Source organism: Chroicocephalus ridibundus, chromosome 7 (genome assembly GCF_963924245.1).
Source record: "Chroicocephalus ridibundus chromosome 7, bChrRid1.1, whole genome shotgun sequence".
In the NCBI taxonomy this organism is placed as follows: Eukaryota; Metazoa; Chordata; class Aves; order Charadriiformes; family Laridae; genus Chroicocephalus; species Chroicocephalus ridibundus.
The window spans coordinates 31,881,369-31,907,212 of NC_086290.1; the positions used below are offsets into that span (position 1 = coordinate 31,881,369).

Genomic DNA, 25,844 nt, shown 5'->3' on the forward strand with positions numbered 1-25,844 from the left:
AGTGAAAAAGTGAATAAGCAGAACTTGAAAGGCCTAACCAATACATCCAAAAATGCAACTGCTGAGCCAAACAAGGTGTACTCCTTCCTATTCAGGATGATTTCTTAAAAATTAAAGTTTCATCCATTTTGTGTCCTACTTAAAAAATTAAAGGCAATACTGGAATGCAGTGATCAAAGAGAAATCAGTTAAGTATTTTCCACTGTGACTTGAGTCCAGATATAAATTTCAAAGAACTTGACTCGATGTGAGGAAAATTAATTTAATTTATTGCCGATTAAAATAGCAAGAAACAAATACAAATTAAAACAGCACCTTCTCCTCATGCTTCCTTCTTTCCCCAGGCTCAACTTCATACATTCACCCCAACTCCTCTACCTCCCCCCCACCCAAAATAGTGCAGGGCAAATAGGAATGAGGGGGTTGCAGTCAGTCTGTAACGGCTCCTTTCTGTTGCTCCGTCTTCCTCATGCTTTTCCCCTGCTCCACCACAGGTCCTCTCCGCAGGCTGCAGTCCTTCAGCATAAGCCTGCTCTTCCATGGCTCCTCTCCGTGGACTGCAGTTCCTTCAGGAAATCTCCATCTGCTCTGGCATGGGGTCCTCCATGGACTGCAGGGAAATACCTGCTCCAGCTCCAGCACCCAAAGCAATTTCTCATTGTCCTTCTCTGACCTTGGTGTTCAGAGGCCTGATTCTCTCACTTTCTTCCTCATTCTGCTTAAATACACTCTCTTAAATACATTTTCACAGAGGTGCCACCAGCTTCACTGATGAGCTCAGCTGTGTCCTGCAGTGGGTCCATTGCAGAGCTGGCCACAACCAGCCGTGTCCTGCGTAACTAGGCACCTGCACCCAGTACAGAAACATAACCAAAAAGCTGGAGATTAAGAACTTCCTGACCCGGTCCTGTGCTCCCCTTCAAGTTGTACTGAAAGAGTCACTTGTGGGGTGCACAAAGGTCCAGACCCACAGACTGATCTGGATTCAAAACAATGTAAGGGGGAGAAGGACAGTTATTTGTGCTGATAATTTGCTGGTACACATAGTGCAAGATGCTGCTCTCATCAGCATGGCTTGGCAGTTGTGCTGGCAGAAAGGAAATTCATCCCCAAACATGGGAAACTGAGGATGATAGAGCAGTTTTTTCAAAAAGAGACATTTTTGTTTCTGTGCTGCTCTGGATAGGAGAAAAAGGCAACAGGAGAAAAGCAGACAAGTGGTAGATGAGAATGTGTTAAAACAATCCCCCCACTCCCAAAAAGCGCAGAGTATGAGTACAGTGGTAGGAGACAAAAAAAATAATATGAGAGGCCAGGGAGAAGTAATTTTATGGCTTGTATTATGTTCAAAGTTAGACATGCACTAGAATCTGACATGAAAAACCTGTGCACCCACCAAATTATTGTGAAGATACTGATTTAAAACTGGTAAAGCTCTCTTTCCACATCTGTTCTCAGTAGAAGTAAGAAGCTCAAGAAGGATCCCACTTTCTTCATCTCCTTTCACATACAAAACACCTCAGATGTGATAACAGCTTTGTCAACAGCCAAGAAGAACATGGAGTTGTTACACCAGTTTGCATTCAGAAGATAACTGGTGCACTGAAGATAAAAGCAAATATACACAATTACTGTTCTAGCTTTTATTAGATGTGAGCTCAGAGCACAAATAGCACCAAAGTCAACAATAAAAAAGTTGTATATTAAAAAGAACAAACCCCAAGTTTACCATTTAAAGGGAACCACTTCAGTCAGAAGAAACTGCAGTCTTGAGCTCTGTGAGAGCTTTCTGTCTCCTGCAAGCAGCTCTTTACAAACTTCACTTCCTCTTCTGTTCTCCATTCTGGTTTCTTGCTGGTTATCTGGAGTACTCTCAGAGGTTAAGTGATCCTGAGAAAACACAGTGAACTAAGAGCTAGACGTAGAAGCCAAAGAGGAAACACCTGCACACTTCAGAAAACTGAAGTATCATCTGTAAGAAACAAATAATTTGTTTCCAATTCCCTCTCCCATTTAATTTTAGCTTTAAGAGAAACATCTATGAAAAAAAGTTAAATTTATGTCTAAAAGAACAGTGACCTGACAAAGCGCAAATGAATTTTTAGCATAGTCCTTTAGGAATTAAACACTGTACACTTAGATCTAGGATAGATTTTTTCTTTTTTTTAGGCCAAATTTCTGGCTAGTTATCAAAACCATTGTTAGATGGTAAGTCCGGGGGAAAGGGGAGGAGAAATTGAGATTTGTTTTCCTCCCACTGCTGACCAGTGTTTTTCTCAAGATGTTTAAGAAAAGGTACTCTGTGAGGAGGGTACTAAATGAAGAGCAAGAATGCCTAATTTTACCATTCATTCTACCGTTGCTTGTTCCTTCTACCAGCTCCCATTCTTAACACAGCCTAAATTCCAGCATGCCTGAGGGTGACTGTTTAGGTGCTTCCAACTCACTTGGACTACGTACACTGGTCATCAAGTTTTCATACAGGGAGACCTCTATGTTCCCTTACGCTGGAGAGCAGAATTCCACAAAGCCATCCTTGAGGAGATAAATACAAGCAGCTCTGCATCAGGTAGAAACACAAATGCAGCTCTTGGGAGCTGGAAGAAACTGAAGGCTTTTCTTCTGCTCAACAAATACTGCAGACCACATGGGCACGGCCTCAGAATTTCTCCTTAGCTCATTTAAAGCTCAGACTATGACCAAATTCACAGCTGAAGGTTCTATCAGTTCTTGAGACTGGACCATTTATGACACCATTGTTTTCACTAAACCAATGCAAATTCCAAGCACAAAGAAAATTTGTCACATCCAGACTTGATGTGACACAGATGTTTATAAACAAACTATGGTTTTCAGATATTGTTATTTACATGCTGTCAAGTGACCAGCTCAGATTATGAAAATGAAAAGGAAGTACCCTTGTGTGATGGGAGAGGTGGTAAGTAAGGATTCTGATATCATCCCTGTTCCCCGCCCCACCCACGTGAGTTTGGTTCTGTAATTGCTGTTCTTTTTTTGTGGAAGACCCTGAACACAGTGCTTTGCAGTATAGATGGAAGATCACCTACAAACAGGAACAAAAGTGCCAAACCTTTGAGGATCTGAACATGATGGTTTTGAAGGACAGTTTGGTATGCTTCCTGTTCTGGATAAAAAGAAAAAAAAAATGGAAAAGGCTTTGATTGTTTTTAGGTTACCACAGGGTTAGAAGTATACACTAGTATTTCCTCATAAGAAATTTCTGTAGAAATACAACATTGTTGACCTTAAGTTAAAGCTTACTCTGTAAAAACATGTATCTGAAAGGACTTCAAACAAGTGTTCTCCACTATTTCTTTATAAAACAAGCTTTCATTTACTTTAAGAAAACATACACAGACAATACAAAGATCAGGAGGCTCCACTGGCCTACGGTTTCAGTATGACATGCAAAGACAGCAATGCATGGATAAGTATTCACTAACAAGTTGGTACACACTCATAAAAACACTAACATCTGTCCAAATAGGCATCCTGTCAAGCAAATCAGAGACACAGTAATTCTAATACTTCAGAAAGGGAAGATTTACTTTTGTTCTCTATTGAAAAATCCTCTTTCTCCCACCAAAGAATGTGGGCTTTATAGGAGTCATCAACCTTTAATCTCCTGCGTTCCATTCCTGCAGGTCCTCCCATAAGATCTTACACACTCTCTTCATGATCTTCATGCCGTTTGCAGGCTTGTACAACTTCTTGAATGGGCAAGCAGGAAGAACGGCTATGTCAGAACACAAAGACAAATCATCACTGTTTCTCAAGGGGTGCATTCAGGACTAGCACAGAGAACGTTGGTCTGGAATAAGCACACTTGGACTGAACTCCTCCCTCTCCCACTGGTCTGCCAACACACACCCCGCTCTGTTTCTGGCTCTTGTGCCATTTGATTTCCATACCTAATTACATTTTAAATAGTATCTAGAGACAAAGACTATTCTACAAAGAGCAGGTCTCTGACCTTTCCTGAACCCACTGAACTATCAACATTTAACCAAAAGGTAAAGCTAAAATTTTAAGAGTATTTTAGTGGTAGCTTATGCTCCATTGATACTGTCACACTGTAGAAACCCAAGTACATTAGAAAAATGACCAAATGGCAGATCCAATAGTATGTAAGTTTTTGGTCTCTAGTTTCTTCGTAGTGAGGACCCAGCAACTAACTCTTATGAAATCACTATACTACAAACAGATTTTCATCCTCCTATGAGCCTTATCAATCTCTATTAGAAAAAAGATCAGGAAGAGCGAGAAATTTAATTTGCTTAGAACAGCATGCTCTTGTTTAAACAAGCAGACTGTCATTAGCAGAAGCCCAGTACATGCCAAATGACCAACTGAGCTGCACTGCAGAGACCTAAGGATGGTAGTAAAAACATGAATTCCAATTATCTACATCAAAAGATCTGATTATATGTGCCCTAAAATATCCGTATCATTTAACCGCAGTTAAGTGTAATCACAGAATCACAGAATTTTTCAGAGTTGGAAGGGACCTCTAGACATCATCTATTCCAACTCCCCTGCTAAAGCTGTATTAAAGAACTACACGCAAACAACTATATTCATGTCCCCATTTCCCCCCCCTTTTTTTTTTTGTTTCAAAATACAATCAATCCCTTACGCATATACCACTTAGAACTACTACACATCCAAAGGTCAGTTCTTCCATAAAGAGGTTATCATATGGGCGCTGTTTGCAAGTTTTCTTCTATCTAGTGCAGGCTAACGGATTACTGATGAGAATTACTCTCACAGCATCCAATGCTCCTAATTTTCTGTTCAGGAAAGACTCCCTAGGACAAGGACACTCAGTATTTGTCCTCAGAAAGCCTTCCATGCTTTTAAAATCCCTTCTATACCAGAGTAGGATGAGGCCCGAGATGACAAACACCCACTAATACTTTCTACAATACACCGGTACTGTTTATGATCACTCCTTTGAAGACTCTCCAGAAAACACATCAAATCACTTCAGAAAATAAACACGTCATTTGTCGCATGCATTAGAAATGGAGTGAGATATGAAGGTGTAACTGCTTACATCGGAAAAAAACCCCCACAAACAAATGCATATACACTCCTGTCATGTGACAAGATGTTTGCCTTCCCCTCCTCCTCCCCGCAGATCATACCTTAGTTGATGCTTGTTGGACAGACCTGCTGGATAGCTTCTGACCTAAAAAATCAACACAGCCTGTTTTACACAATGCTTTTTTCATTCATTAATGAGGTGCACTGTTGCTGGGAGAAGACAGTCATTACTGATGGGATAGGCTCTGAAGTTTATTTCTACAAAAGCTTTGTTCAGAAGGGAAGGGCAGATCACAGAAGATTTTCTCATGAGAGATCCATGAAGAATAGTAACTTGTCACAGCATCATCCTCAGCTATACCACACTTTCTTTCCCTGATAGAACAGATTCTTCCTGCCTAACTTTCTGAGAACAGATCTGTTTGAATAGGCTTAAGGGAACAAATTGTAAGTTTGCCAACTGACAGCCAAGTCAACAGCCAGCTACTTTCCACAGCCAGAATCAGGAACTCAAGGGGTATGAAAGGAAAGAGGCCAATTGCTCAATATAAAGCCCTAACAGCTGGCAGAAATTATCCTTTTCTCCTTGTTTTCTCAACTCTTTTCAGCTGCTGTGAATGTAACAAATGTACTGTGAAACATGGCTGCCTAATATTCATCTAGGTAAGGATGAAAAGCCACAAAGCAAGCATGGAAAAAACTTAATGAAATTAAATGGAACATATGGACTTAGGACCCTGGGGAAACAGTAAGAAAAACTGACAGGAGCACATCTCACCAGCATTTACTTGTGCAGTGAACTCACCAGCTGCTTCAACAGTGTAACAGTGAAACATTGAGAACTGGAGGACCTGAGGGCATGGGACTTGCGCGGAAGCCCTAATAGGTGCAAAGGAAGAGAGACTTGGGTGGATACTGAGCATGCTTGAGATAGACAGAGCTGCAGTCAGAGGGATGAGGAGAGCAGCAAGTTAATTCAGTTGGGAAGAAAAGGTATATTTTCCTTGTTAATACGTAAAGGAAAGGAGTCTATGCTCCTGGGTTGAAGGTCCAAGAGGAGTTTCTTCTTATTAGAAGATAAGAATGGGTGTCTCAGACCAGACTCAGAAGTCATTTAGCTGCCTCTAGTATTCACCAAAACTCAAGCAGCTCTGTTGGTTTTGAGGTCAGGACAGACTTTTCTTTTCTTCCATACCTTAAAATTCCTACCATGAACTCACCCTATCCACTACTGGCATAGATTCAGGAGCTGCACTGAGCCTTTGCAATGGGCTCCCAATCCCATTCCAGGGCCCCAGACTGCCCCCCAGTGCAGCTCCCTCCAGCCTTCCCTGCAGGACCCTTGCCTTTCACACATCTTCAGAACCTTCTTCCACATGGTCTCCCTGGAGCTGTCCTACTTGATCTCCGTCATCCCCAGAAACCACTGCCCTCAAGTAGCTCTTGTATTTCTCCCCATGAGCCCCCATAACCACAACATAGACCATTACTTTAAAAGAAAAAGTAGTTTACATTTGAATAGGAATATTATACATTAAGTTACTATATAAATATATATATAGACATACATATACAGACACTTGTCTCAATTTTGTACAAACTGCATCAATCTTCATACCACATGAACAAGTCTGGATTTTTGAACTGTGTGAAGAGGACTCTTTACCACTACTGGTCTCCATCCAAGAGGTTGCCGGCCTTGAATGAGAGCTTTAGACGTGTGCCCTTTTATGTCTTCTCTACATTTTAGCAAAAAATTATTTTTGCATGCACATACATAAGCGCAGCCCCTTCTTGTCAAGCCAACCAATCACTGTTATGGGTAACCAACAATGAGGATAAATTGGAGAATAATTTGTTCATTTACAGTACTGTGGAAGCTCAGGATTTCTAGGTTTGCAAAATAAATGCTTGAACATAACAACCACAAGAAAACAAAGTAAACATCAGAAAAACATCTACAATTCCAACACAAATGACCAACTACTTTGCACCAAGCTACACAGCTTTCTTTGAAAAATCAGCCTCGAGTATTCTATGCAAACAAATTTAAGTGCATTGAAAGTGGTATTGTTTACTTGTGATTTTTTCATATACATAATAGAGCCTTTTCTGTAAAATTTAGGTGGAAATTAGTGAACTAAGGTGTTAAGCTGAATATAGAGACTGGATATGGGTGATGAGTTTGTGTTCCTCCATTAGCAACATATACAAAACAAACATAAACATACTCTTTAAAGAGGAAAGATTATGCTAAATTTAAACACAACACAGTAATAAATTGGAATATGCATTTGGAAGACAAAGAGCTGAAATTCTGTGAAAAAGAAGGAAACTGAAAACAAAAAATGTGAGTATTGGCTGAAGAAGCATTTCAAATAAGATTTTTCAATGAACAGAATTGCAACTCTCATCCCCAGCTTTTAAAAACAACTAATTATTTACTGCTTCTTTAAATTTCTCCTAACTTTTTGTTCTATTGTTTTCAGGGCAGATTACAAAATTCATTTCACAGCCTACAATTCAAGATGGACTAAAAGAGTATTTCCTCCAGCTGTGAGCAGTAAACCAAAAATAGAAGTACCAACAGAAATATTGTTCAGCACAAGATGAGACTAGCTCACGGTGAGAACAGTGACTGTTAAAGAACAGCTCTGTTAATGAGGGAACTAAGCAAAAACTAATGGAAATGTAACTTCTCTTTCCTTATGTTTTTACTCCAACCACAAATGTGTCATCTGCTTTGAAGAAAATTAAAGCTGAAACAACCTCTTGCTAGTAATCTTTAGCTGTAATTTATTCTTTTGAGAATAAGCATTCTCAAAAATTAAGAACAATTCTCCAAAAATGAGTAATATTGAGAAAGGCAATATACTTCGGAATGCATGAGTTTAAACTCTAAGAAAAACCAAAGGTGATGGAATCACTGAATACAGCAGAGTAGAAGGAGGTACCCATTCTGGTATGTAGTTACTGAGTTGGAAAAGAAAAAGTGACTGCTGCCTGTATGCTCCAGAACTATGACTGCAGCAGAGAACATCCATTTAACAATTAACAACAACAACAAAAACAACCCAGAAGGGTGAATCTTGTGGGATTTTTGCCTACCCAGAAGTGAGTACAGCAAACCTCAAAACAACTCAGTGTAGAAACTAAATATGAAAGACTCCAAAGAACTGAAGATTCTCTATGCACTTGGCATGATAAAATATTGACTCTTACTTAATAAGAGCATGACCCTGTTGGAAAATTCTAATTTAAGCTAATTCATAAACATTAGCTTTAAATGAACAGCATTAACAGTGTTAATTAACCTCACAGAAGTTAATATATTTTAAGGTAAGACTAAGATACCGCACCTACCTAACAGACGCTGCATATAAAGGTATTAGGAACCCAAGTTCAATTTGAGACACTTGAGAGTTTTAGCTTTAAATACTCGGGAGAAAATTAAAAATGAATTTTAAATGGCTGCTGTTTATATGATGTTTGTGAATGCCTTGAATGTATGTTAACAAATTTAACAATTTTAAACGTTAATCTTCATGTTCACAGGATATTCCGAACACTTCCTCCTCTACATAAATGAACCAATCTTCTTAATGGTTTTGGTTTTTTGGGTTATTTGGTTTTTTGTTTGTTTTCTTTTATTTTTTAGTGTCTGAAAAAGAGAAAGTCCTCAGATTGTATTCTTGTACAGCATGCAGAAAAAATATCTAATTTTATCATCAAGTTCTCAAACATTTAGTAGCAACTAATAACAGAACTGCAGATATTGCTGTATACAAAATACTCTGAATGTTGCTCTAAGAATTCAGCATCAACATTGTTTAACTTGCTATCTACATCGGCATCAGTTTCATTTCATTTACTGCTTTCAAGGGATTCCAAGTTATTTGTAGGTGTATTTTTTTTCTTAAAGAAACATGTCTGTCACAGATTACAATTCAGTGCTTGTCACTTATTATGGCTTTGGCTTAAATATTGCTAAAAGATTTTCATATCTTCTATCATATTCATTTTTTTAGAGGTTCCTGGTAATTATTTTAAGGAATACGGACCACTTTAGTCTTGAAGCTGCCACCATAGAGAGATCAGTTTGTTTTCTGAATGTTACAGTGACAGCACACTTGCACGTATTGCTTGGATTTATATTACTTGCTTTGTTTTCTTGGGCCTCTCTTTGTTAGTAATGTATCCATAAGGCCTACATCACAAACAGCAGCATGTTAAATCATATTTATCTGAGCTGATAGTGTAAGTGCATAAAGCAAAAGGTAGATGAGCTGAAATGGCAGCATCAACCATTTTTGATGAGACAAAACTCTTGCTTTTAGTTGTTATGAGCAACTGATAATACAGTACCACTGCAAAGGCTGCATGCAGCAATGAACACCATAATAAAGCCAGAACATAAGTTTAAAGATGTCAAAGTTGAAAACATTCACCGTTATAATTCACACTTTTCTTCATCAGACAACCTTAAGTTCACCTGGGAACCTCACCTTTCTCCTCTCCTTGATCTTCACACCTTTAACATTATGATCAGGTCAGAGTTGCATTTTCTTACACATCCATGTCCTTCATCACTTTGAAATTTAGCATCCTGGACCTTCGTTATGTCACAAGAACATTGCTGTATTAATATGCTTTACTGTTGGATTCTGTGGTCTTGGAGCTGGCAGATTCTATGATCTCTGTAGTGCTGTAACAGTCGAGGGTCTCAAGGAGACAAGCAAACCCAGCATTGTGATCCACATTCTAAAGCTAAGGAATTAAATTGTGGAAGACCTTCCGAAATGTCAACCAAAATGGGCCATTTGGATAGCATCCAAATTATTCAAAGCCTGAAACAGTAGAGAGAGGTGGTGTTCCACAGGGCAACTGAATGACCCGGAATTGGCAGTGAGCCACATCAGTCAGAAATCAAAACAGCTGTCTGTCAGAACTAGTATAAAACATGCCTAGTCTGAATGTCATAATACAACTTAAGAAGAATCGCATTACTTTGAGAGCACCTGCCTTTCCTTCCAAGACATTTAGAGTTCGTCGATTTGAAAAATCCTTCCAGGCTTCACAGATTTAAACAGGTGAGGAACTATGGCAATCTCTGATTTTATCTGGCTCCATAGACAATGCTTTTTCTCTTGGTTCTTGTTTAACTTGGCTCACACAGATAACACCCTCTGTATTTTCTTCAGCTTAAAAACAAAATAAAAATCAAACACTGAAGTTCACACTCCACTGATGATACTTCAGCCCCAATAACTTTAAAGTTATTTAAGCTTTTAAAAGAAAAATGTTTCAGTAACCCAAGCTAACAGGTAAAGCATGTGAAGTCAACTGCCATTTAGTTTGACAGTCAGTTATGTCATCCACTGTGCTATAAGACATCACAAGTTGACATGAGTTTACTGCAGTAAAATTAAATTTTACTGAAATTCTCTAATTTCTCTGAAATTCTTTTACCCTGAATGAAAACAGAATTTCTCAGGAGATAAGTCAAATTCAATTATAAAAGGAAAAACAACCAGTTACACAAAAATTTGAGTACAGAAGACAGAAAACTCCTTAAATTTAAGTTTGACAATACTGCCACAGTAAAATATCTCAATACTACTTTAACACCTACGAATCTCAGTATACTTCCTCATGTACCCTTTATTTTCTTTTTATTTCTTCATGTAGTCTTATAATTCCATTTTCAAAATATTACAGAATTTAGTACAAATTACATTTTGCTGACATGCAAACGTCATCAGGACATATGGAGATAATTATCGCTATGGCATTACGAAGGTGTAGGTTATGGTCTAGCACATCTTTACCTAAACGTTCCTGCAAAACTACTCAAGGGTCATCTTTTTAGAAGTCATAGATGACAAGAAAAGATAATACAGAAATAATAAAGTATTGCACAGGTAACATTTCAGACTCTCTGGAAAGTCAAAAGGATATGTTGCACTGATCTACATACGCTCCATACCTAACAGGTTTTCCTCAGCAAGAATTAGAAATCATTCTTTGAGAATGCAAGCTTTCATTCTCAATCAGGTTCCATGGTTGAGAATTCAAAGACTGTATCTATATTTGATAACAATGGTTTTAAGGAGCCTTCTATTTTGACAAAGTTATTTATGGTGTTTATTTTGTAATTTTTTTCAAACCAAAGCAATTACATACAACTCCAACTGATCGCTGCTAAAGTATATTGATGACTACACGATCTGAGTAGAAGTTTATTACAAAATGTCAGAAATCTGCTGGGACGGTGCAAAGAAAGAATTAATGAAAAAACCCCACATTTCTTTCTGAAGAGTCCTAACTAGATTCAGTAATGGTTATTTTATATTCTTATTTTTCCTTTTAAAAAATTATTTTGAAGTCAGAATTTTAGCTAAATACGAGGATTTTTGGCAAAAATATTGTTTCCATGAAATAAGTTGGTATTTGGACAAAGAAACTGATAAGCAGTTTAACTAAGAAGTCATCTTTTTACAGCAAAACCTAAATTTCAGGGTTTGGGTTGGTGTTTGTTTTGTTTTGGTTTTTTTTGTTTACAGTCTGCATGTTTTCACAGAAAAAACTCATAAACTAATTAGGATCAGCTGAAAGAAGTCTATGCTGGAGTTCCCCATTATTAACACATTTCTCTCCTTTCTTCAAGACACACAGCACAAAATCCACCATGTCTTCTATATTTATGTAGAATTGGGAAGACTGCAACTTACTAAGTGCTGGATGGCTGTCCACAATCCGTACCGGAATAGTCTGTACGTCTCCCAGGAGAATCTGATGGACTCCTCCTTCTAGGCTTCTGGAGTCATCTACCCCTCCAACTGCTACCAGCTGGCCCATGGTGACCACACTCTGATCAGAGCCAGGCGGAGTCCCAAAAGCAGAGGTAGCAGCGCTATGTTGAGTTAGGCCAGCACCTGCTTGCAGACTGTGTCCCTGACTAAGTACTAGAGAATGGTTGGTTATTGCACTCCCTATGGAATCCAGGAGACTTGCAGGGCTGGGAGGGGAATGGTTATTTACAGCTATCAGTGCTGTTGATCCATTTGTGGACGTAAAAGTTGACTGCAGCTGTAATCCCTGTGGAAGAGAAGGCACAAGTACTAACATACCAGTATTTGCAGCAGGAAGAATTTGCATTTAATGGCATGTCTTTTGCCATGATGGAACTTCTGACTTCCTATACTTCATCTCTTTTGAACAGTCAATCCCAGCAACCCTAGGCTAAAGCTGTATTAGAAAACAATTGGGACAATGGTATCCAGCAGCATCTAGAATACTACTTAATGACCATAAAAGTCTAATTTTGGATTGATACTCAGTTTCAAATCATTCCCCAATACTGCCTATTCCCACAAGAGGGGGGCAACTAAAACCTAAGCATACTGCTTCAAAAAAAGAGAGTGAGGTGGACCCCGGCTGTCTTCAGAAAGAGAGGGAAACAGTAAGAAGAACAGCACCTTACTGCAGACTGAATTTCTAGGGAAGGGATCATGTGTTTCATTGGGGTTCAGGAAATATGAAGGCAGCTTTTCAAAGAAGTATTCAGGGAAGAAGGCTAAGAGAGCCAGCTTCGAAGAGAGATGAGCTTTAGAAGAAGCTGTTTTAGTATGACATTCTTATCCCCACTCTTCAGCCTTTCAACCTTGAAGTCTACAGATCTGAGCTGGGAGCAGTTTTAGGATTTTAACGTATTTTCTTATGAGGCTGGAGGAGGATTTAAAAGGAGTAAGTAGGATTGACTTACCTCCCCTCAGTTTTGCAACATTTTCATTATGAAATTACTAGACCTCTTGGGAAACTAATAGGTGGCTGGTTTGAGGCAGAAGCCCACTACCTTGAACTTCTTGGTTTTGCCTTCACAAGAGACCCTAACTTGAGTGTGTCAAAAGATGGTAGTGGGATCCCCTGCGCCACAGCTATATGCTAAATGTGACGTGCAAGAGAGGCCAAAGTAAGAACTGACAGCTATTTCAAAGTCCGTGTTACCTAGCCAGTGTTTGGGATCATTAGCTGTGAGGCAACTTGCTGTTCTCAGCTTGCCTTCCGCATTCCCAGCACAGAACATTTGACATTCTGTAAATAACTTGACTGTACCTGAAGTTGTGCAAATATCTTGGGCTGAAGCGAAGAGAGTGAAGACAACAGCTGCGCAGTTTCTGGTAGCAAGGACTCCCCGCTCTGGTTGGATTCTGCTTTGGTGGTGACTGACTCCCCTGCTGAGCTCCCTGCAGTGCCACAGAGAGGAAGCAGACAGTTACGACAAATTTCTTCTTCCCATTTAAAAGCCTCCCCTGCAAACTGAACAAACCCCTTCAATCTCAATATAGACATATAAAAAACATGTATATACATATATGTTGTTCTCTTTGCAGAACAACTTCGATGCTACGGGAAAAATAGGCTGGGTATGAGGAAAAAGACAATACTGTAGGAAGATTGTATGTGCCTGTTCAGAGTGAAAAGAGAAGCACCAATAAATCCATTTTGGAGAGCAAAGTAATTGCAAGCTACCCTGGCTGCAGTTTTAATTTCTATTTATAACATAAAAGCTGAAACATTTCTATCAAAGCAGCAATCAAATAATTTGACAATAGACGCACCTCAGTAATGGCTCAGTAACAGACAGGCCTCAAAAGAAAACACTGTCTTCCAAAATAAAAATCTACACAGGAAATCCTCTAAGTTGAACCACTCCCTTCCAAACATCTTTGTGGAATCAGGATAACTTGCATGCAATATCACACCAAAAGTACATTTATCTGGAGGCCTTTCAGCCTACAGATTACATCATATCCTCAAAATTCTTATTTAATGCAAGAATGATGGACTTCATTTCCTGAAGACTTATAAAAATTGAGATTCACTTGTAGCAATTTCTGCAAGAAAACTTTCCATGGAATCATTTCATTTCCTGTTTGAGCCACCCAGAACATTTTGGATAAGCTTTATCCAGACACACGTAGATATTGCTTAGCCTCTTATTTTGCAATTTCACTGCTTTAACTGTAAAAGAAGAGCTTGCCCTGTGCATGCAGATTAGCCTAGTGAATGGAAAAAAATTAAGAATGGTCAATCACAAAAAGCTTTCTAGCGGGAAAACATACAAAACTTTCCAGCAATCTCAGCAAGTGGAGACACATTTTTCAACATTTGTACTGATTTGCAAACTCTAACTCTTTATCATAACTGACCATAAGATACACTCTGTAAATCTCCTTGAACACAACTACTTCAAATATTCAGGCTCTTTTTAATTCTACACAGAGATCCTGTATGCTTACGTGAATATTCACATGTAGGAAGAGATGGCAGCTCTTTACTTAGGTTGTATTCTCCACCAACATGCCTAGCAATAAAGTTCCTAATCTACCCACACCTTACACTGCATGGGCATTCAGTATGAATGCCAAAAGTTGAAAAAAAAGAAAAAACCAAACGGGTACTTTATCTTACTTGTCATTATACTTCATAGAATATGCAAAAGGAAACACACTTAAGTTTAATAGTTATAGTGATTCTTACACACAGGAGAGGACAGAGAAAGCTGTATCACATGGAGATACGGAGTTCTGCACAAGAAAACAAACAGCTGGGTTTAGTTCTGTTATTGTTTGATTTCTTAAGTGTAAATTTGTCGCCATTGGGCACAAGTTGAAATGAAAAAATAATGCTACAACTTCACAGACATGAATGAGAGCTGATTTTTTCAAAGTCAGGCTTCTTTTTTTGCTTAGACTTGTAATACAATTACAAACATGTGTTTGCATTGTGTATAAACACATACCCACATACTTAAGTGGAGACAAGATATGCTGGAATTAGAGTATCTGCTTATATTCACTGAACTGGTGTACATGTGCAGAAAACTAACCAAATCCAATTCTCTAGCTTCCTTTAAAACTCAGTATATCATTGGATGGATGTTTACACATTTGACAGGCTACTCTGCCTTAGAAAACTATCTGTGAAAGACAAGAAAACAAGAACTGGTCTTCCTGAACCTTTTCCAGCATTCAGACAGTTTATACAAAAGTCACCCCTGCTGAGCTCTATCACAGCTGTTGAAGGCACAACTATTCTGTGTCTCTCCATAAAAGGGCAGTAATGGAAATATTAACGTAGACATGCAAGCTTAAGCACAGTAAGTCTGCTCATATTGCAAATTCCTTTTTTATTTTCCTAAAAAACACGACTTCCTTAAAAAAAAAAGAGATAAACTATTCACACTGAGCCTAAAAATTTACCTCTTGTCCTCTGACACTTGTCAACACTGAAATTTTTACCCTAAGCACACCAAGCGTACATGATGCTTTTCAGTTCAAATTGACACATTGCAGCAATAGCTAAAATAAGAGTTTAAAAAATCCCAAACAAAACAAAGCCCAACATGGGCCTTTTTATTAACTGTAAATGCACTGGTGTACATGGAACTGAACCTCTGAGGGTTTTTTTCCCTGCTACAACAAAGATAAGAAAGGGAGTGACAGGGGCCAAGGAGGAAAGAAACCCAAACACATCAGGACTTCTTCTGGCAAGAACCACAGTGTAAAAAACTGTCGACACGAGTAAATCTTTAAACATGACAACTGTGGCAGTGCCTCTTTAGTCCCTGTAGACTTCTCTATCAGTTGTCTGGAACAAAAAGTATGCACCACCATGTTCCAATTAAATGAGGAAACAAACTGGCAGTGCCACTGGGATTAAAAACATCTAAGTAGTCTGCAGCATTATCTTAACGGATGCAAACAATTAGGCTCTTCCACCTTGCTGCAATCATATCCCTGCTAAAAGTCAACAACTTTTCTGATGAGTTTCATATCAAACCTATTAAACAAGGGATGAGGAAAGCACGCTCTGGTTTTGCACTAGAGTGGGAGGAAGTTTAGTACTTCGTTAAGTGGCTCAGCAATTGCTGGGGAGAGATGCTACTTTGGCTTCACACATTAACAAAGAAGTTACACCACATAATGCACTGAAGAAACATATCTCACAGCCCTGTTGCACTAAACACCTGTGTTTCTATTTCTATTCTAAGCATTAAGAAAAATGGAACGGAGTGCTCTCAATTCTGACAACAGAAACAGAGCGTTCATTTCTCAGGGCCTGATCCTAGCAGTGGGACTCATCAAGCTAATGATTTTGTGAGAAGCAGGAATCCCAATACGCACTCAAGTCCTTTTCAGCAAGATGTTTAAGCATGTGTGAGGCACAAGCCATCAAGGAACTCAAGTACTCAGTTGGCTCCTGGGTATTGTGTGCCCTGACAGATATAGCTGTTCAGTAGGAATTTAATTCTGTCTACACAGGTGTTATGAGCACCTTCATCCAAGGCAAAACATTCTTTCCACATAACCACCCTGTTAAAATCTTCAGTTGCTTGAGGACATTAATTAAAAGCCAAATTTATAATTTTCAGGCTTCTGCCAACCCCATCACGACTATATGTATCTTTCCACACATGCAGTCAAATAGTTTTAAAAAAGTATGCCAAGACAGACATGTCAAAAGAATCCTTCTTAAGTTCAGCTGAGTGACAGAACATGACAGCAACCTCTCTGGAAGGAAACTGAAGTTCTGTGACATAGCTAATAAAACAAATCATATTTGGAGACAGCTAAGTTATTAATGCAGTCCTACCATCTGAAGGTGGCGATGCAAACGTAACGGTCACTGTTTCTGTGAGAACATTCCCACTGTCTGTGGTCCACTGCAGCTGAAATGAAAAAGACCTCAGTTCTCAGAAAGGGTGCAAGTTTGTCTACTACAGGAACATAGGCTCAATACAGGACCTGTAGGAAAACAGTATCTAAAACTACACATTCTTATTTTCTTTAACTATGCATTTTGGGAGCTCTTGGTTTACAAAAAAAACCCAAAAACCTCTAAATCATTTTTTAACATGCAGTATACCAGGAAGGCTAAAGTCTAGTCATGACAGTTCAAAGACTTTAAAATAGAAAATAGTTAAGCCATTTGTCTAACTAACAAGTATCACCCACACACTTGGGCCAAGAGCAGCGCAGGGAGAAAGAAAAGACTGATGACACAGCAGGATTTAACGGTACAGTTTGTCAAACCTAATCTTAAATTAGCAACTCCTTAGCAGTCAGCCTCATAATCGGGAAAATTAGGATCGTTGTGCATCCCTTATTACTCAATAGGTGGAAGAAAATTAAGGAACAACACTTAACAGTTACCGAGCATTCTGAAGTATCTACCTTCATGCTTACTTTACTTCCTATAAAGTGTATTTATTAATATTTACACATTCAAAATGTTTTGCAAGCCCTAATTTACACTGCATCCAAGACATACTTCAGCCCCATTTTTCAGATATGGAAAAGCAGTAGTAACTTCTCCAAAACACAGACAATGAAAAAGCCACAAACAGAATCTTCTGATGCGTGCCAATTTTTCTACACCACATGGCTTCCAGTTCATGCAGTCATCATAAAGTGCTAGTATTGTATGATTTGTCAATCAACTAATAGCAATCTAACACTCATGAGATAAATACTGAATAAGGTCAGGAGGTCAACAGGTTTTATTCCCAATTAATCCAATCTTGCTCATCCAGAGATTCCACTGAAAATATTGCTGCTGGAAATCATAGAGCATTTTGGATGAACCACAGCTAAGCAGTAAATAATTAAAAGTGAGATTGCCAGTATTTAACTCCAAAAAATCAAAAAGAAACACAAAAGTCAACGTACCGTTGCTGGGATACTTTCTGAATTATACACCATTTCACCATTCCTCAGGGATTTCTGCACTTCATGAATATGGTTCTTGATGTCATTCACAGTGGGGAAGAAGGACAGGTTATGTCTTTCTGGCACTTCATCAGGCTTGAATAATTCTCTTTCCACATACTTTCTGTCACATGTTAAAGGACATTAAAACATGTGTATTTAAAATATATTGTGCTGTTTCCCTCTGTTACAGACACTGCTACCTTTTCTGTCCCCTTGTTGCAATGACAAGACAAGAACAAGCTAGATGATCTTCTGACCCAGTTCTTTGTGCATCTGCTACAGAGTTTGGAAGTAAAAATCCCCATTTATTCAACTAACTTTAAAAAGGACAGCAGCTCTTAGTGGCTATCTATAACAAAATGTAAAAAGAAGACAAAAGCTAAGAAAAACAGATTCTCGTGACATACGGGAAATATATTCAGTAATGCATCAGCACTGTCATTTAGTTGCAAACCAAATTAATCAAATGCAAAAGTAGATACAGCACTACAGACTGAGAGCACGTCAGACAGTTCTGTACCTTAGTTGCTTCCTCACTGCATAGACCTGCTCTATTCCCTGAGATACCAGTTCTCGGATCTTGTCTGCCACTTGAGGATGAAGTCGGGAAGGCAGAGTACAGCTCTCATCTCGAACAACTTCCTCCTCCTCCTCAGGAGAAGATATAGAAAAATGGGACGGTGAAGAAGCGAGGCAGGAAGTTTCCATTTCGTGATATTGGTGGGCTTGCTGAGTGGGTAACTGTACATACCACCTGACAAGAAGGAAGAGTTTCTACACACAATTCTCAAGCAAATGCAAAAAAATAAGTCTATCGGGGGAACAGTCTGACAATCACAAACACCTAGTTAGAGTGACTTTATTTTTTACAGCCCCTGAACTGGACAATACTGCCTTTCAGAACTCAGGGCCCTCACATCTTTCAGTGCAAAATAAACCAGCTCAAACCCGCAAATACAACAACTACTTCTATCTGTTCCCCGCTTGAAAACATCTGCTGAAGTTCCACAGCTTGGTGCTTTACACATTTACCAAACTAAATACTTCAGAGCCATAGAAGTCTTACTGACACTGTGGCATTTTTCAAAGCAAGAGCCTTAATAAAGTGATTAAGTAAAAAATAAAGCAAACCAATTGAATTATTGCTGGTTTTTGCTTCATTTGTCAAGATAAAGACAAAAGTGGAAGTTTCACCTGAGGACACCACCAGCATCTATCAAGTTCTTCTTCAGCAAGTTGAATGCTTTCTCCTGCTCCATTCTTATGATTTTCTTGTCGATTTTAGGGTCAGTAGGAACTCTGTATTCCGGAAACTTTTGAACTTTTTTAATATAGATCCTTCCAAGGGAAAGGGGGAAATAAAAAAAAAAAAAATTCTCCTTCAGTACACTTTGCCCTCACGGGAGAAGGCAAAAACCCCACACCTACTTCATCTCAGATACTAGTATCGAAAAAGTTCAAGCAGAGTGTCGCAGGGGCTGAGGAGTCTCTAAGAGAACTGTAGAATTGTTGAGGACACATCAACAGAGATGGATGCACATGGATAGATAGACATTCTTCTGTTCCAGCCTGTAAGCCACTCAGTCAGAGTGGCTTTGCAGCTGAGCAAAAAATCCTCTGCCCCTCAGTATCGTAAAAGCACACCACCATTGCTGAACAGGCTGTAGTTCACCCAGCTTGAAGCCAGAATTGAGCACACAGATACCTAGCTGCAACCGTCAAAGTAACAACACTCTTAGTTCAGTAAAAACTGAAAAAGCACCCAGGAAGATGCTCAAGGACAAGGAACAAAAACATTAGTGTTGGATAATGAGAAAGTCCCCAGTGAACAGGAAGAACTCCGTCAGCAGATAGGACATCTGCAAGATTAGGACGATTGACTGATATGAGTGCAATTAAAAGCCTGAAGGAAAAACAACAAACATGACCAAAAATGGTGACCACCATAACTAACTAATGCTCAGGTAGAGAATGATTCCCACTTGCATTTCATTTCCTGATGTACTGCTACTTTGAATCCAGGCAACTTAGCAAATCTCAGCCTTATTCAGTTTAACAGAACAGCATTTCCTCCTTCCCTCTAAATGACTTATCAACCTCAAGCTATCAAGGAGACGAAGCTAAGAGATACCGTGTGTTATCAGCTACCACCCCCAAACAGTGCTCTGGTAAGGCTCACAGAAAGAATGGTTTCTTAAGACGCTAAGTAGCTCTTCCAGCTTTATAGACAATTCTTACCTTGCTGGACAAGTAGCTTTGTACAGAGGGCCAGAGGTGTTTTCCTGCTCACCAGCTTTTTTGGGCTGGAACCCTTTCCTCCTTGGCCCGTATTGGCACTCCATTACAATGGCTCTGCTTCCTGGGAAGAGAAAGTAATGCACTCTTATTAATCAAAGCCAGTACAGTAACACAGTAACTACAGAAAAGATGAGAGCTCCAAAACTGGTACTTCTGTTTACCATCAGACTCTACAGAAGGCAGAACACTTCAGTGTAGCAAGCATTCAAATACAGTGCAAATGCTTCTCTCGTGGCATGTAAAGAACACAGAGCATTTTCAAAGCATTCCCCAAACTTATTACAACACTCCTGCCATATATATGAAGGCAAAATATTGGATTCTGCCCTGATGAACACCAATACGTTCCAAGATGAGCAGCCTTGCAAGTTATCAAAGCAGCACAATGCTAGTAATAAACATAAGAGAAGCAGAATCCTCAAAATAAGTGAGAAAATCCACAGCTGAAATCAAAGGTCAGCAACTATTTCCAGCCTTCTAGAAAATACTGCAGACCATGCTGTCCCATAAATTCTTATTTGCAAGTCTGACCTATCTTATCTGCTAAATAACACTGTTTCAGCATGCCATACCCACACAAAGCCAGACAGGCTTAAAGAAAAATTCCTTAGCTCTAAACTTGACATGACTTCTTCCAGTCAGACCTCTAACAAAAGGGGTAACAGGCATAGCATTAAAGTGGTCCAGAAAGGAACTTCTTCCAAATTTCTTCCACATCATATTTAATTATCTTTTATTTATAATTCATATACTCCAGTATGCAGGCAAGGAGCTGCCTGTACTACAAGTGATGTAACCAAGACCTTTTAAGTATCAGAACAGCAACATAATGTGTTTCCATAAGATATCCAATGATCTATTGCCTTAGAGTATGACATTTTAGAAAATAATTAAAAAAATAAAAAAATGCAAATAAATAGATAGGAAATTTAAACAAGAATTATGTATAACACACAGACATCTTGTCTCTTTTTTAAAAACAAACTTAAAATCGAAGTTCTAGGATTGAAAAGACTTCAACAGCTTTAAACTAGTCCTTGCTAATGAGACTCTCAAAAGCACTTTGATGCGGCCCTTGTTTTACAAAAGTATCAAGTATCCAAAATTCTTATTACATATAACAATCAAGATTTTGATGATTAGTGTGTATTTTACACTATAGGGAGTTACCCGGCTTCTCTATATTTCCCCACAGCTGAAGCACAGCAGGGAAGGTATTACAGATTGGTTCCACTTATGCAGAAGGAATAAATTCCTTGTCCTCCACAGTTTAGAATTCAGTTATCTGGAGTTTAAGCTGCACTTCAGTAAATCATACTTACAGCCTACAGGTGTGAAGGATTTTAGTGAATTTCATAGAAGAGTTATAAACTAAAACTGAACATATTGGAAAGGGAACCCATTAGAAACATATATAATGCTTGTTAGCGGATCTGAGTAAAGCAAAAAAATATTACAACTTAATTATCTGAGTCTCTATTAGTCTACAACACTTTAAAGAAAAAAAATCTATGCGTGGTTTTGTTTTAAATATCTTACTGTGGAGCAACTCATTCATCAGGTAGATCTTACAGGAAACTAAAGATGTCTCATAGGCATTTTGGGGAAAAAATAAAAGTGTAAGTTGTTTTGACTTTGTTCTTAGCTTTCTTACACCTCGCAGTTTACAGCTGAGACTTTGAAACTGGTCCTAACATTTCACTTCTTCAGTTATTTTCAGGAAAAAAAAGGAAAAGGAAAAGTCAAGCACATAATCTACATTCCAGTCATTCACGATCTCTGCGTAACAATTAAAACCTATCCATCTCATATCCGAATGAACTCTTAGTAATTTCACTTGCGCTTTGCATGAGCTAAGTATGTAATTACCAACCTGTGAAGTCCGCACGTTTCTTTTTTTTTTAAATAAATTTGTCTACTGAGGTATGTTGATTTTTGTTGGTTTTTTTTTTTTTTTTTTTTTTTTTTTAAAAGTATGCCATTTAAATAGCTTATTGGCTCCTGTGGAACAAACTCTTCAAAGGATCTCCAAGTTAGGCAAGAATACTCGAACAAGCTCTTACCCTTATGAGAACATTCACGTCCTGATAGAGCAGATGGGACCTCCATCTAAAGATCTCATCACAAGAACCCCCACCAAATGATACTTAGCTAATTTATTTCTAAAGAACAAAAGGAATTAATCACAACAAAACATAAGCCTGTAGTTTCAGGGAAATAAGCTCCATCAGACTGTGTTATCCAAGCCACTCTTTTTTTATGTTTCTGCCTTGACTTTATCAACACTAAGGAACACCATGAAGATCCTTCTTTATGGCCAATTGGCAATTGATGTTGAAATTTTGAAAGTAGTTATTAAAAGAAAAGTTAGTTACCTGCATTGACAAAGGGGATCCCATCATATGGGACATACTGAGATTTCCACATCAACCGTGTGGCGGGTTTGGCTGGGCTTGGAGACTGGCGCGTCCCCCACACACTTTGTGTTTGCTGCTTGTGTAGCGTTAGAACACTCTCTAATTCTGTCTCGCTCACACAATAGCCGCGGTACGAGTCCCCAATTTTCTGCATGGAAAGGAGGTGAAATAATAGGATTATTCACCCAGCTGACTGCTGAACATTACACAAGAAAACAAAAGCAGTCAGGGACTCTGGCAAAGTGAGGACACAGGCTCAAATTTCTGGCATTTCATGTTTTTTTCCCCCCAACACTAGCATCCTCACAAATAGGTTTACCACAGGACCTAACAACAGAACAGTCCCCACCAAGGTCAGGAGTTTGCCAGCCCTCCAAGACCCTAAGTACACCAAGAACCCCTGAAAAGATTACAGTTGCTGCCAACTCCATAGGACAACTTCACGCCTGTCGTTTCCCCCACCACACACTTCAGTTGTGGTCACCTCCTAGACAAATTCATCTTATGTGAACATTTTTCACTCGACTCCCACAGAAAATCTCTGAAGCACTAAAAAATGTCTATGCATCTACTTCAACACACACATGCTGCACTGAGCTTGAGCAGAATAAACCTGCTTCTACCACCAGTAAGCACCTCACTCACTCAGTACACTAACTCTGAATTGAATGTCTCATGTAAAACCCTTCCCAATCTTCAAGGCACTCTTCATTCTCAACAATATACAGAAACATAATATACCAGATTTGCCACGTGCAAAGTGATGGCGGTTTCAATGAGCTCTGCTAAACTCTGGGCAACTCCAGAAAAACTGTATCTAACCTGACTCAAAGTAAAAAAAAACAAAACAAAACAAACAAAAAAAACCCCAAAAAACCAAAAAACCCACACAACAAAAAAAACCCCCACAAACAATTCGATGACTTTGCAACATCCCCTGTGACACCTGTTCAGTTACTCAGAGTCATTACAGCTGGTTCAGTGCTGATCTATCGGGGCCAGCCAGTAAGCAGTGAAAGCACTGGGAAAGCAAAGAGCTTTCCATCTGAATTCGGAATGCCATGCTCCCTTCTGTTCATATGCAGCTCAGGATCAGGCTGACCAAGCAGTTGGAAGTTAACACCCAGAGCAGATTGCCAGCTCAGCCTTAGAGCATGTGTGTGGGGCAAATGCATGGTGAATAAGTACTAAAGTCTAATGGATCTATTTAGCCACCTTCCATGACAGAGCAGCCAGGTGTTTAAATAAGACTGACAACAAAAGCAGCAACAGTCTCTCTGCAAAATTATTATTACACAAATACTTTAGTGACAACTGCATAAAACCTGCCTCACGGTCACCCAAGAAAAACAAAATGTCTGTGGTTAGCAAGACCTAAAGTCAAGAAAGAACAAACGCACACCTTGTGAACAAAGTGGGCCAACAGAGTGCTGCTGCTAGCGCAAGCCCAAAAGCAGAAGGTTGCGTATGCACCGACTGCACAAGTCGTTCTGAGATCCCAGTTGCTGACACTTTGGCAGCTCACCACAGTTAACCAGCAGTTAAGAAAGTCTACACAGGCTGCACTCATACAGCTGTGGTGAGAAAGAGAAGCTGGCAATCATTCAGCCAGAAATTATAAATAACATTTCTGTCCAAAACTTGCTCTGAAAAACATCCAGGGGAAGCAAAGCAGCCTGAGAAGTACCAGAAGTACCTTCTTTACAGAAACCTGGGATGCCCCCTTTTGCAAGAGGGATTACAGTACCACTCCACACAGTGAATACTGCGTGACCAGCATTTTTCTTACCACATCTTATACCTGTCACTAAAAACAGGTCATTGACCTTATTCTAGGGAGACGAGAGAAGACTGATAAACTGTTGTGCCAGAAAAGGAGCGATAACAGTTAAGGCACTGTCTGCTACTCTGGCTTTAGTTCTGTACAAGACAGATCATTTCTCCAAAACTGGCAGGACGGAAGATTAGAAGAAGAAAACCATATAGCACAAAGGATCCTTGCTCTCTAGGAGCTTCCCAAGTACGAACAAATGGACAAATGAGACCATCTGCACCACACAAATAAATGAACTTAGTTTTGTACAGTTAATTAATCAAATGCAGTTTTTAATTACATTCTATTTCAGTATGCTAATACATGCTGGAAATGCATTCCGATCAGACCACTGAAAATTAAGTAGGTTATAGAAAATATCTTTTTTTTTTTTTTAAATTTAAAATCTACTTTTTATTAACAATGTAATTACCCTGAAGTAACCTGATACTTTCCAACCCTTTAACTCCAGACAAGCTCCAAGCCAAAAAAAGCAGCAATTTCTTCTGTCCCCTGGCCTCATCTCAGCAAGCGTACATAAAAGCTTACACTGAAGCACACATATCAAGACTGCAGTTTTCCTTGAGTGAGCTAGCAGCAGGATACCAGAGGCGTTACACTGCCTAGGCACAGCAAGTGTAAGCTGAACATTTCATGGCAGTCAGGGAATCAACACCAAACACAGAGCTTAGTGCTAATTTTGGACAGCTGCAGCTTTTACTGCTCTGTGTTTGCCTGCGGTACTAACTGCCAGAGAAATCACTGCCCTTTGGAGTTCAGTCTTGGCCAGCTCCCTGGGATATACAATTGGGTCCTGGTTTGAGCTAAAACAGAACTGATATTATTTTCAGTAATTGTAGTTTTCAGTTAAGTCTCTTCTAACAGATTGGCAGCATGTACTGAGGCTATGCCATGGCTTCAACTGTTGGCATCTTCTGTGAAATTCACACAGACCTCAGCACTGTTTGTTTCTATTCTGGCAAGTGACTGAAAGAGTGGAATTGTGAGTTGCCACATTTATCTGCCCCTCTACTAGATCTCCAAATTCCAGTTGGAGTCTTCTATCCTGTTGCTGGTAACAATACATTCTGCAAGACAGTTACACCTGAAAGATAAATGACACCTCAAAATGCCATTGTCTCTAGTGTGTGCCCATGAAAAGGCACACGCATCCTAGCAGTCTCCTGCGGATTTACACTGTGTAACTGAAACTCAGCAAAGCAACTCTGCTGATAACACACAAGGATGAAGAGAATTTTGGTTATTCCTCCTTGGATGGGCTGACTCTGCGGGGAGAACAACAACAAAATAATACTTTTTTTTAAAGGAACAGGGAGGATTAATGCATACAGGCAATAGTTCTGCTGAACAGCAGAAGCAGACCTTTGTATTCTCAGAACACATTCAAACACACAGTATTTTGACTTTCTTTTCTTCCAATATAAGAACTCTTCTATAAATGCTGCTGCTGTG

The 25,844-nt window shown here is 39.1% G+C and overlaps 1 protein-coding gene across 18 annotated transcripts in view; it reads right to left on the reverse strand.

Moving 5' to 3' along the window:
* Positions 1-248: 248 nt before the first annotated feature.
* The window catches only part of CARF (calcium responsive transcription factor), a 37,665-nt gene continuing 12,069 nt past the window's right edge, over positions 249-25,844 (reverse strand). For 4 of the 18 annotated variants that reach the window (XM_063340386.1, XM_063340371.1, XM_063340373.1 and 1 more), the window contains 8 exons: positions 22,517-22,706; positions 20,082-20,202; positions 19,038-19,181; positions 18,364-18,597; positions 17,802-17,964; positions 16,726-16,801; positions 13,183-13,313; positions 10,444-12,165 (listed from right to left, as the gene is read on the reverse strand). In XM_063340386.1, coding sequence (XP_063196456.1) covers positions 11,662-12,165; positions 13,183-13,313; positions 16,726-16,801; positions 17,802-17,964; positions 18,364-18,597; positions 19,038-19,181; positions 20,082-20,202; positions 22,517-22,706 — 1,563 coding nt within the window. In that variant the 3' untranslated portion in view covers positions 10,444-11,661. Of the gene's footprint in view, positions 1,603-1,729; positions 10,269-10,441; positions 12,166-13,182; positions 13,314-16,725; positions 16,802-17,801; positions 17,965-18,363; positions 18,598-19,037; positions 19,182-20,081; positions 20,203-22,516; positions 22,707-25,844 lie in introns of those variants that run through there. The other 14 variants (XM_063340387.1, XM_063340374.1, XM_063340385.1 and 11 more) reach the window with 13 other exon arrangements.